This window comes from Calidris pugnax, unplaced genomic scaffold (assembly GCF_001431845.1).
Source record: "Calidris pugnax isolate Ruff unplaced genomic scaffold, ASM143184v1 scaffold355, whole genome shotgun sequence".
Taxonomy (NCBI): domain Eukaryota; kingdom Metazoa; phylum Chordata; class Aves; order Charadriiformes; family Scolopacidae; genus Calidris; species Calidris pugnax.
This window is the reverse complement of record NW_015091108.1, coordinates 240,105-251,954: the sequence shown is the minus strand read 5'-3', so window position 1 is coordinate 251,954 and position 11,850 is coordinate 240,105. Positions and strand designations below refer to the sequence as shown.

The 11,850-nt window shown below is 56.8% G+C and overlaps 1 protein-coding gene across 1 annotated transcript in view; it reads left to right on the top strand.

The window, feature by feature from the left end:
• ECE1 (endothelin converting enzyme 1) overlaps positions 1–9,042 on the top strand; it is a 10,118-nt gene extending 1,076 nt beyond the window's left edge. The window contains exons 2-17 of the mRNA XM_014958030.1: positions 300–441; positions 2,200–2,412; positions 3,785–3,909; positions 4,222–4,434; positions 4,532–4,723; positions 5,218–5,360; positions 5,442–5,556; positions 5,771–5,881; positions 6,116–6,214; positions 6,333–6,410; positions 6,806–6,909; positions 7,113–7,223; positions 7,346–7,413; positions 7,492–7,682; positions 7,775–7,870; positions 8,866–9,042. Coding sequence (XP_014813516.1) covers positions 300–441; positions 2,200–2,412; positions 3,785–3,909; positions 4,222–4,434; positions 4,532–4,723; positions 5,218–5,360; positions 5,442–5,556; positions 5,771–5,881; positions 6,116–6,214; positions 6,333–6,410; positions 6,806–6,909; positions 7,113–7,223; positions 7,346–7,413; positions 7,492–7,682; positions 7,775–7,870; positions 8,866–9,042 — 2,178 coding nt within the window. The remainder of the gene's footprint in view (positions 1–299; positions 442–2,199; positions 2,413–3,784; positions 3,910–4,221; positions 4,435–4,531; positions 4,724–5,217; positions 5,361–5,441; positions 5,557–5,770; positions 5,882–6,115; positions 6,215–6,332; positions 6,411–6,805; positions 6,910–7,112; positions 7,224–7,345; positions 7,414–7,491; positions 7,683–7,774; positions 7,871–8,865) is intronic.
• The last annotated feature ends 2,808 nt before the right edge of the window (positions 9,043–11,850 follow it).

The window sequence follows — 11,850 nt, the reverse complement described above, 5'->3', positions numbered from 1 at the left end:
GGGCCCCCCCCCCCCGGGGGGGTGCTGGAGGAGGGGTTGGGGTGGCACGGAGCGGCAGGTGAGCCCCCCGAAACGCTCGCCCCGCTCTCTTTCCTGCCATTGTGCTGCCCTTCCTGGCTGCTTTCTGGAAGGCGGCTGCCGCCTTTCCCAGCCCCAGTCCCGCCGGATCCCTCGCCGGGGGCTGAGTTGGTGCTCATAGGGAGCGAAAAAAAAAATAAAAAAAATAAAATAAATAAAAAATGGGGGAGGGGTCGGTGGGTTTTTCTGCCCGTGGGGAAACGTCGCCGCTTTTTCCGCAGGTGAATTTCCGCGGCGCGAGGAGCAGCCCCGGGTGCTGGGCCGAGAGGACGCGCGTCGAGAAGCAACTGGTGGTACTGGTGGGGATACTGGGGACCGTGCTGGCGGCGTGTCTGCTGGGTCTCATCTTCCAGTACAGAGCCCGTAAGTCCTGGCCACCCCTTGACCTGGGTGGGATCCCTGGGAGGGGATGCTCGGGTGCAGGATGGGATGCTCACAGGATGGGATGCTCACCTGCATCCCTTGCCCCAGGGCAGGATTCTTGGGTACCACACAGGATGTTGAGGGTGGGATGAGATGGGATGCTTGGGAACAAGGCAGGGTGTTTGCCAGCATCCCTTGCCACGGAGAAGGATGCTCAGGCACGGGATGGGATGCTTGCCTGCATCCCTCACCTCAGGGTGGGGTGCTCAGGCACAAGGTGGGGTCTTTGCCTGCATCCCTTGCCCCAGGAAGGGATGCTCATCTCATCCTTTAGCCCAGAGCTGGATGGTTGGGTACAGGGTGGGATGGTTGCCTGCATCCTTCCTCACAACAAGACATTGAGGGGCTGGAGCAGGTCCAGAAGAAAGGCAACAGAGCTGTCGAGGGGTCTGGAGCACAAGGAGAAGGGTCTGGAGAACTTGTGAGGGAGCTGGGGGTGTTCAGCCTGGAGAAAAGGAGGCTGAGGGGAGACCTTCTCGCTCTCTCCAACTCCCTGAAAGGAGGGTGTAGCCAGGGGGGGTCGGTCTCTCCGCCCAAGGAACAGATGGGCCAAGAGGAAACGGCCTCAAGCTGCACCAGGGGAGGTTTAGATTAGATATTAGGAAAAAATTTTACACGGAAATAGTTATGAAGCCTTGGAATGGGCTGCCCAGGGAAGAGGTTGAGTCACCATTCCCGGAGGGATTTAAAAGCCGGGCAGACGTGATGCTGAGGGACACGGGTCAGTGGTGGTTTGGCAGGGCTGGGTTGACGGTTGGACTCGATGATCTGAAAGGTCCATTTCAAACCAGGCAATTCTATGATCCCTCACCCCAGGGTGGATGTTCAGGCACCAGACAGGGTGCTTGCGCACAGGATGAGGCCCTTTTTCCACATCCCTCTTCCTGGGATGGGATGATCAGGACCAGCGTGGGGAGTAGGGCCCGAGAGGTGATTGTCCCCCTGTACTGGGCACTGGTGAGGCCCCACCTCGAGTACTGTGTCCAGTTTTGGGCCCCCTACCATAAAAAAGACATTGAGGTGCTGGAGCGGGTCCAGAGAAGAGCAACAAAGATGGTGAGGGGTCTGGAGCACAAGTCTTGTGAGGAGAGGCTGAGGGAGCTGGGGTTATTCAGCCTGGAGAAGAGGAGGCTGAGGGGAGACCTTCTTGCTCTCTCCAACTCCCTGAAAGGAGGGTGTAGAGAGGTGGGGGTCGGTCTCTTCTCCCAAGTCACAGGCGACAGGACAAGAGGAAATGGCCTCAAGTTACACCAGGGGAGGTTCAGGCTGGATATTAGGAAAAAAATTTTTCACTGAAAGGGTTCTCAGGCATTGGAATGGGCTGCCCAGGGAGGTGGTTGAGGCCCCATCCCTGGAGGTGTTCAAAAGAGGGGTTGATGTAGTGCTGGGAGGTCTGGTTTAGTGATGATGCTCCTTGTTTGTTGTGTGGGTCTATTTTTGTCAGTGAGGTTGACGGTTGGCCAAGATGATCTTTAAGGTCCCCTCCAACCTAGAAGATTCTGTGATTCTGTGATCAGGCAGGATGCTCAGGGATGGGATGGGATACTGGTCCATCTCGCTCTGGAGTGAGATGTTAAGGTACGGGGCAGGATGCTCAGGCACCAGACGGGATATTTGCCCACGTCCTTCCTGATGGGGCAGGATGCTCCCTGGTGCAGCTCATGGTGGAGGAGCTGAACCTGTCATTCCCACCCGCAGGCTCTCCCGCCGTGTGCCTGTCGGAAGCCTGCATCTCCGTCACCAGCTCCATCCTCAGCTCGCTGGACCGGGCCGTGAATCCCTGTGAGGACTTCTTCAGCTACGCCTGCGGGGGCTGGGTCAAGGCCAACCCCCTCCCCGACGGCCACTCGCGCTGGGGCACCTTCAACAACCTCTGGGAGCACAACCAGGCCATCATGAAGCATCTGCTGGGTGAGTAAGACAGGAATGGTGGGACCCCCATCGGGGCTGAGGAGAGCCCCGTTAGGTCCCTGGGGGTGCCGAAAACACCCGTGGGGGTGTAAGGATGGACTTAAACCCTGGCGTCAAAGCCGCCGGTGACGCATGTGCCATGAGGACGTTGGGCAGCAGATCCTGGCCTTGTTTGTTCTCCTGGATGTCCATGGGATTTTTGGCCGTGGTGGTGCAGCTCTTTGGTGCCGAGTAGGGGAAGGGTCCGGGCCTTGGCTCCGCAAACCCCGTGGCAGCGTTCCCGGGAGCTCTGAAATTCAGGATTTGCACCCCAGGCTGCATCCAGAGACCGTAGCACCCCAATATCACCCCAAGGAGATGCTTTTTTTTCCTCCTGCTATAACTTCTAGCCTTGGTGAGCAGTCTTTTTGGGGTGTTGGCTCCCGATCTGGCTGGTTTTTGGGGGCCAGAACTCCTCCAGCCTGGGGGGAGGATCCCAGGCTCAGGCTCTGCGTGCGAACACCGACGCGGGCGGCTTATCCGAGGGACCGGCGGGGACGGTTTGTTCAAGCTTTGAGCAAACAACTGGCTCCTTATCAGCACTTTCCACTGCGCCGGGGCCGATTATCTGAAAAGAGAAGGTTTGGGGAAGAGTGTTGTCTTTCAGAAAAAGAGGGGGGTGGCGCGGGAACGGCTTCATCCCTGGCTCTTCCCCGCAGAAATCTGGCGCTGGTTTTACCGGGAGAAGGGACCGGGCCTCCAGCCAAGCGGTCGCGCTCGGCATTTCCTTGAATTCCTTGGAGCCGAGGGACCTTTAGTTAATAAAACCACACAGCTGGGAAGCCAAAGGTGCAAGCTGTGTCATGAGGAAAATAATAATAATAATTAAAAAATAAAAAAAAAAAAAAAAAACCCCAAACCTCTGGGGAAGCAGAATTCTAGAGTGGGGGAAAAAAAAATAAAAGGATGGTTTTGGAGGCAGAGGAGAAAAATGGATTTATTGTTCCTTTTCACAGGAATAAATAATACAGAGCTGGGGAGCGCCAGCACGGGGGCAAGGGCAGCGCAGGGGGCTGGATGATGCTGGGAACATCAGAGCTGCTGGGAAAATGCGTTTTTTTGTTTTTTCTTTCTTTATCTTTCTGCTCCAAAGAGCAGGAGCAGTCGCTGCGGGTGGGAGAGGAGATGGAGGCGGGAGGCCAGGAAGGGCTGTGGGCCATGGGATGCTCTCGGGGTCACAGAGGGGAACCGGTGGGACAACCCCCAGCGCCTTTTGGGAGCCTGGCTTTGCCCAAAACGGGGCCGAATGTTTCTCTGGTGGAAGGGTGGGGGCTCTGTCTGTCCCCGGGGACCCCCCTGTGAGCCCCTCTGGCTGAAAACACTCCTCTTGCAGAAAACACCACGGCCAACGTGTCGAGCGAGGCGGAGCGCAAGGCGCAGCGTTACTACCAGGCCTGCATGAACGAGAGCAAGATCGAGGAGCTGCGGGCCACCCCCCTCATGGACCTCATCCAAAAGGTTCGTCCCCTTCCTTCAGCAAAGCTGCCTTCCCCAGGGGGCTGCAGAACAGGAGGAATAAAGCTCATTTATGGGCAGTCCCAGCACCCTCCAGACCCCGTTCCCGGTGCTTCCTGGGGAAGAGCATCCCCCAGGACGGGGTGGGCAGAGAGAGGAAGGGATTTGTAGGATTTATAGGTGGGTCTTAACCTCTCTGGGGCTTTTTAGCCCCATTGCAAGGTGTTTCCCTCCCAGGATGGGTATTGGGGGGGATGTTTAAGCAACTCCAGGTGGCTGTTCCTTACCCAAGAACTGGTGACTGTCTCTCCCCAGCTGGGTGGCTGGAACATCACGGGTCCCTGCGCAGGGGACAACTTCAACGCCACGCTGCGGGAGGTGACGGCCCATTACCGCACCTCCCCCTTCTTCTCCGTCTACGTCAGCGCCGACTCCAAAAACTCCAACAGCAACGTCATCCAGGTGGATCAGTCGGGGCTGGGCCTGCCCTCGCGGGACTACTACCTGAACAAGACGGAGAATGAGAAGGTCAGGTTGTCGGGGGGAAATCTGGCTTTGCCCGGAGGTCCCGTGGGTGGGTGGCACCCACCCTGCTGATCTCTCCCCACCCCATCCCACCACACAGGTGCTGGCCGGGTACCTGAACTACATGGTGCAGCTGGGGATGTTCCTGGGAGGCACCGACGAGGAGTCGGTGCGGCAGCAGATGCAGCAGATCTTGGATTTCGAGACGGCGTTGGCCAACATCACCATCCCGCAGGAGAAACACCGGGACGAGGAGGTCATCTACCATAAAATGACAGCTGGAGAGCTGAAGGTAGGGATGGAGTTGGCAAGAATCCCCAAGAATTCCCAGAACTGGGAAGCGGGGATGGACGGGTGGAGGTGACACAGCTCCTCTGAGGAAGCCCAACACTGGCTGACACCGCCTGGGAAGCTCTTGTGCAATCGCTTGGCCCATGTCCTCCTTGGGGAAATCCCACCCTGACCTGCTCCTCCCAGCCTCTGGACCACCCCCAGGGCTGCAGTCCGGCTGCGGATGTCAACCCGGTCACCTCCCCGTGTCCCCAAAGGGACCTTAATGGGTTGTGTCAACATTTTTGACACCCGCCCCACTTTCTTTTCCTTTGTGGGAGGAAATTGTTTACTCCCCTCCGACCTTTGGAGGATGCTGCTGTTATGGGAAGCCATCTCTGCAAGATCCGCTGAATCCCTCAAACAGGGGCTGGGGCAGTGGCTTCCAGCTTGGGAAGTGGCTGCCACCCCGTTCCGAGAGTTTTTGGGTTCGTAGCAGTGGGATGGCTTTTGCAGGAGCTGGCACCGGCCGTGGACTGGATGCCCTTCCTCTCTACTGTCTTCTACCCCGTGGAGCTCAACGAGTCGGAGCCCGTGGTGGTCTACGCCAAGGAGTACCTGGAGCAGGTCTCCGACCTCATCCTGGCCACTGATAAATGGTGAGAGCCCCCAGCCCGCACGGAGGGGTACCTGGGGTGGGCACGTATGTCCTGCTGCCCACTCACCCCCTCTTGCTGCAGCCTCCTCAACAACTACATGATCTGGAACCTGGTGCGGAAAACCAGCCCCTTCCTCGACCAGCGCTTCCAGGATGCCGAGGAGAAATTCATGGAAGTGATGTACGGGACGAAGAAGGTGAGGGAGAGGCCCCCGTGCCCCCAAATCATCATCAAAGTGGTGACAGCTTTTTAAGCAAAGTCCTCATCATGTTGCATCTGAAAAATAGAGATGTGGGGCAGGTTTTGGGGGGGCAGCTCTGGTGCGGGGGGATGGATGTGGACCCCATCTCCCAGTGGGGTGGGAAGGTGGGGGACTTTGGCCGCTGAGGACCACCTCTCTCCCCACACAGACCTGTCTCCCGCGCTGGAAATTTTGCATCAGTGACACAGACAACAACCTGGGCTTCGCCCTGGGGGCCATGTTCGTCAAGGCCACCTTCGCCGAGGACAGCAAGCAGGTGGTAGGTCCCCAAGCGAGCAGCGTGTGATCCACCACGATGGTGGGTGGTTGGGGCAGCCAGTGTTTCTCTGCCCACCTTTTGTCCAACGGGCATCTCCGTTCGCTGGGTTTTTCACCGGTCTGTGTGTCATCTCTCCATCCCATCCTCTTCCTCCCCAATGGGGCGCATGGACCTTGAACTCTCTGGGGTGGAAGCCAACTCCGGGCTGACGTTGCACCGTCTTGTTTTGTCCAGGCAGAGGAAATGATCGCGGAGATTAAAACAGCCTTCGAGGAAAGCCTGGAGACACTGCAGTGGATGGATGAAGAGACGAGGAAATCGGCCAAAGAGAAGGTGAGGAGCTGGTGGCAGCGCTGGGGAGGAGAGGGTGGTGGTGGAGGCTGGTGGAGCGGGCCAAGCCTGTCCTTCCATCCCTGCCACCCAAAGCACTCTGGTCCTTGTCACCCCCCAGGCAGATGCCATCTACAACATGATCGGCTACCCCAAGTTCATCATGGACCCCAAGGAGCTGGATAAAGTTTTTAATGATGTGAGTTGGTCAGATGTGTCCCCTGGGTCTCCCGTTCCCCCATCCACTAGCATATGCAGGACATGTGCCCATCACCGTGGCCTCAGGGCAGCCTTGAGCCCTAGGTTTCCTCCAGAAGGGTCTCACTGGTATCCTTGGCCATTTTCTGGGGACTTCACAGAGAGCTGTGGGCCGTTTCTGGGGTGGCTGGGGCTCTCGGGATCCCTGCCGGGAAGAGGAGGAGGTGGTTTCTGTAACGGTGATTCATTGCCCTCACAAGACTCTGCAGATGTTGGAGAGGAGGAGAAATGAGAGCGGCTGTAACTCAGCCGGCTCCGGAGGCTCAGACGTGACCGTGGAGGGAGGAGCGGGGCCAGGAGATCACCGTGGGCCGCTCACGCCTTCCTCTTTCACAGTACGAGGCTGTGTCCGACCTCTACTTTGAGAACGTCATGCAGTTCTACAACTTCTCAGCCAGGGTCACCGCCGACCAGCTCCGGAAACCACCGAACCGGGACCAGTAAGTCCTCTGCTCCCCTTCCCCATCATGCTTAGTGGGGAACATCACGATATCTGGAGCACTGGGATTTGGTGTCCACCAGAGTTATGCTGGTTTTGAGGAGTTAAATTTGGGCTGACGGCTTTGCACCGTGGTAAGCGGATGGTGTTGGAGTGAAGATGGGCGATGGCTTCGTCACGTTGGCCATGTCCATGTCCCTGCAGGTGGAGCATGACACCTCCAACGGTCAACGCATACTACTCTCCCACCAAGAACGAGATCGTCTTCCCCGCCGGCATCCTCCAGGCCCCTTTTTACACCCGTGCGTCTCCCAAGTAAGATCCTAGGGAAAAGGGGGAGGATTCCCAAATTTCCTTCCATCCCAAAACTCAAGGCTCAACTTCTGGCTGTGGGGAGCAGCTGCTGCTCGCTAAACCTCAGCATCGCCCTCCTGTAGGTCGCTGAATTTTGGTGGGATCGGTGTGGTGGTGGGCCATGAGTTGACACATGCCTTTGATGACCAAGGTACGGCCAGGGCCAGGCGGGTGGGCTGCTGGAGGGGTGGCTGGTGGGGTGATGGAGGACCCGCTGTGTTTTCGGCAGGCCGGGAGTACGACAAGGATGGCAACCTGCGTCCCTGGTGGAAGAACTCCTCGGTGGAGGCCTTCAAGAGGCAGACAGCGTGCATGGTGGAGCAGTACGGCAACTACACTGTCAACGGCGAGGCCGTCAATGGCAAACACACCCTCGGGGAGAACATTGCTGACAATGGTGGCCTCAAAGCTGCCTACCGGGTAGGGCCATGGGGCTGGGTAGATACGGTGGGGGGCATGGTGTGGTGGGATCAGTGCTGTCCACTGAGCCCGCTGTGCTCCCTGACCTCCAGGCATATCAAAACTGGCTGAAAAAGAATGGGGATGAGGAAACCCTCCCAACTCTCGGCCTCACCAACCACCAGCTCTTCTTTGTTGGCTTTGCCCAGGTAGGTCACTCGGTGGTGGGCAGGGAGGATGGACACACAGCTTCTTGGGGGGTGGAGGCATCTCCAGATGGTGTTGGGAGGGTGTGATGGCAAAACTGAGTTCTCCAGAGATGCTGCGTGGTGGATGGAGAACCAGATGGGGGGTGGTGCTGGTTAAACAGCGAGACAAAGTTGGAGCTGTGTTGGTGCCCCTCACACAGGCAGGGACATCTGATTTAGAATCATAGACTGGTTTGGGTTGGAAGGGACCTTAAAGCCCCCCAAGTGCCACCCCCTGCCCTGGGCAGGGACACCTCCCACCACACCAGGTCTCTCCAAGCCCCCTCCAACCTGCCCTTGAACCCCTCCAGGGATGGGGCAGCCACAGCTTCTCGGGGCAACCTGGGCCAGGCTCTCACCACCCTCACACCAAACAAGTTCTTCCCCACATCTCAGCTCCATCTCCCCTCTTTCAGGGTCCAACCCTTCCCCCTCCTCCTAGGGCTCCCCTCCCTGATCCAGAGTCCCTCCCCATCTCTCCTGGAGCCCCTTGAGGGACTGGAAGGGGCTCTGAGGTCTCTTCCAGTTTAAAACCCTTCCCCCTTGTCCTATCAGGTACAAAAACAGATACACACAAGCGCAAATCCCCAAGGCAATCCCTGGATGATCCAACCCACAGGAGGGAATTTCTTTCCTCTCTTTGTCTAGAAAATTCCCTACATATATATAAATATGTTATGGCATAGAAAACAGTCCTGAAAAGGACCTTCACAGCAAAGAATTTCCTCCCCAGATCTCATCTAAATCATTCCTTTTTCAGTTTAAAACCACCCCCCTCCTCCTAGGGCTCCCCTCCCTGATCCAGAGTCCCTCCCCAGCTTTCCTGGAGCCCCTTGAGGGACTGGAAGGGGCTCTAAGGTCTCCCTGAAGCCTTCTCCAGGCTGAACCCCCCCAACTCTCACAGGGCCCTAGGGTTGCAGATGCTGCCACTCATGCTTTTCGCCCTCCCTCTGCAGGTGTGGTGTTCGGTTCGCACGCCGGAGAGCTCGCACGAGGGGCTCATCACCGACCCCCACAGCCCCTCGCGTTTCCGCGTCATCGGCACCGTCTCCAACTCCCGGGAGTTCGCCGAGCATTTCGGCTGCCCCCTGGGCTCCCCCATGAATCCCCCCAAGAAATGCGAAGTCTGGTGATTTGGGCTGATTTTCCCCCCCGTCCTTTCAAGAGGCTCAAACCACTGGTTTTGATTTTTTTTCCGTGCAACGAACTGCCCAGCTCTCAGCCGGGGCGGCGCCTGGCGTCCCCGCTGTCGTCCGAGGTTCGATCCACTGTGAAAACTCCTCACCCTCTCGCTCCTTTGTGAAATGACTTCGATTCTTTTATTTTTGGGGGGGGGGGGGGGAGTCTTGTCTTTTCCCACCGTGACCGGGCCGCGTGTCGAGGCACGTGTGTCTGAGCACACCACCCTGTATTTACACACGCAGCGCCTCCAGCCTGACCCCCCAACCCTGGCAAAATGGCAAAATGCCTCTTTTTTGGAGGCGATAAAGGGAAGGCCGTGCCACCGGCGGGTTTGGCTGCGTGTCTAAATACACCCGACCTACCTTCCTCTCTCCAAAGATACGCACACGAGGATGGAAAATTATTTTAAGATATATATATTTTTTGGGGGCGGGGAGGGAAATATATCTATTTTTGTTCATGCGTTGTGGAATACACTGGAAAATTTCAGGGAAAATGCATTTAAAAGCCTTTTTTTAGTAAAATAATCATATATTTATTAATTCTTTTTTTTTTTTTTTTTTTTTAAACTCAGTGCAGCTGTAGGTGCAGCACCCTCTGGTGACGGTCCCTTGGCCGGAGAAGCCGGATGGGGCTGCCTGGGCTGCGGATGCAAGTAGCCAGCTCCAAATCCTAGGTTTCTCCGGGAGGGACCATCCTCAGAGGATGCTGATGGGGAAATTGGGGAGAAGGGGCCCGGGGACAGGGCTGGAGGTCTCAGAAAGGCTGCAGCTCCTAAATCCTAGGTTTCTCCGGGAGGGACCATCCTCAGAGGATGCTGATGGGGAAATTGGGGAGAAGGGGCCCGGGGACAGGGCTGGAGGCTGCTGCGGGTCTCAGAAAGGCTGCAGCTCCCGGGATTAGCTTTCATTCCGGAGCACAAAGGGAAAAGTTGATGTGCCAAAGATGTCACCGAGGTGGTGACGGTGTGGACAGAGCACCCGGGTTTCCCTCCTGTCACCTCTGAAGAGAGGTCAGATTATTTTTTTCCCCGGACAAGTGCAGGTAGTTCCTGCCGCTGCTTCGCTCGCTGCCCAGCCCGGACTCTGTGCCCAGGAAACTGCAAACCCCAAAATCACCGCAGGGCCCCAAACCTCCATCCCTGCGTGGCCAGTTTGGCACCGGTATAAGATCTGGCCGGGCTGGAGGTGAGGGGCTTTCTCAAAGGGTTTTTTTAATGCTCTTTTTGCAGTTTTGAGAGGAAACCACTGACAGTAGCTCAGGTGCTGCATGTTGTCTCGCGGGGCACCTTCTTGCTCTGGACAGAAAGCAAAGATGTAGAGGGATTTTTAATATTTATATGTAAAAGAAGGGATGGGGTGGGATTTTTTTTTTTTTTTTTGTAACTATTTTTTCAGCCTACACGTGGGTCTTATTGTAATTGAAATAAATACTTTTTACTGGGTCTGGAGTCACTCACCACTTGTCTTTTCTGACAGCAGGGAGAGTCTTGTGTCCCCCATCTGTATCTTTCTCCCAGTCCATGCCGATGAGACCATCCTGTGCTGACAAAGCTGAGCTGAGGAGGCTTTTCCCAGCCCGTGCTTGGTGTCTGCCACCTCTCAGTGGCTAAAGACAGGGTTTTGTGCCCCAAAACCTCACTCTGCTGCGGGTGGGTGGTTGCTTTCCACTTCTATGGCTCGGCCTCACACATCTCCCTGGCAGGGAGGTCTTTCCCATGTGCTTTTTCCTTCCTCCTGGCTGAGTTTTTTTGGCTGGCCGGGCTGTGCTCGGCTCCGCACAGGTTACTCTCCAACTGGCCTTATTTCTAGCTCCGGGATGCCGCCTGGGTGCTGCCAGCCCCGTGACCCAGCCAGCGTTTCGCTCCCCAACGGATGCTCCGTGGCTTCCTCAGCCTTGCCCAAAACAAAACGGCCCTGGACCGCAGGCTCCCTTTGAGCTCCTGGGAGGGCTGGTGGCCGTAAAACACCCAACGTGCTGGGTCCTCGTTTGCTCTTTAGCCCTGGCTCGTTATCAGGGGCTGGATTGGGGCTGTAGCTTCCCCCCCGGTTTTGTCCCATCGGTGACGAGCTCTTGGAAACACAGAGTGTTTTTGCTGATGGGGTGAGCAGGGCTGAGCCAGCGGCGTGCAGGGGATGCCCGTGTTGCATAAATTTTTGTTGGGCCACAACAACCCCCTGCAGCGCTACAGGCTGGGGGAAGTGTGGCTGGAGCTGCCTGGAGGAAAGAGACCTGGGGGTTCTAGTTGACAAACGGCTGAATATGAGCAGGCCGTGTGCCCAGGGGGGCAAGAAAGCCAATGGCATCCTGGCTTGTATCAAAAATAGTGTGACCAGCAGAAGTAGGGAGGTGATTGTCCCCCTGTACTCAGCACTGGGGAGGCCACACCTCGAGTGTTGTGTCCAGTTTTGGGCACCTCAATACAAGAGAGATCTGGAGGTGCTGGAGTGGGTGCAGAGGAGAACGAAGCTGGTGAGGGGGCTGGAAAACAAATCGTATGAGGAGCAGCTGAGGGAGTTGGGACTGTTTAGTGTGAGGAAGAGGAGGCTGAGGGGAGACCTCATCACTCTCTACAACTACTTGAAAGGACACTGTAGAGAGGTTGGTGCTGGTCTCTTCTCACAGGTAATTAGTGACAGAACGAGAGGGAACGGCTTCAAGCTCCAACAGGGGAGGTTTAGATTGAACATTAGGAAAGCATTTTTCACTGAAAGAGTGGTTGGGCATTGGAACAGGCTGCCCAGGGAGGGGGTGGAGTC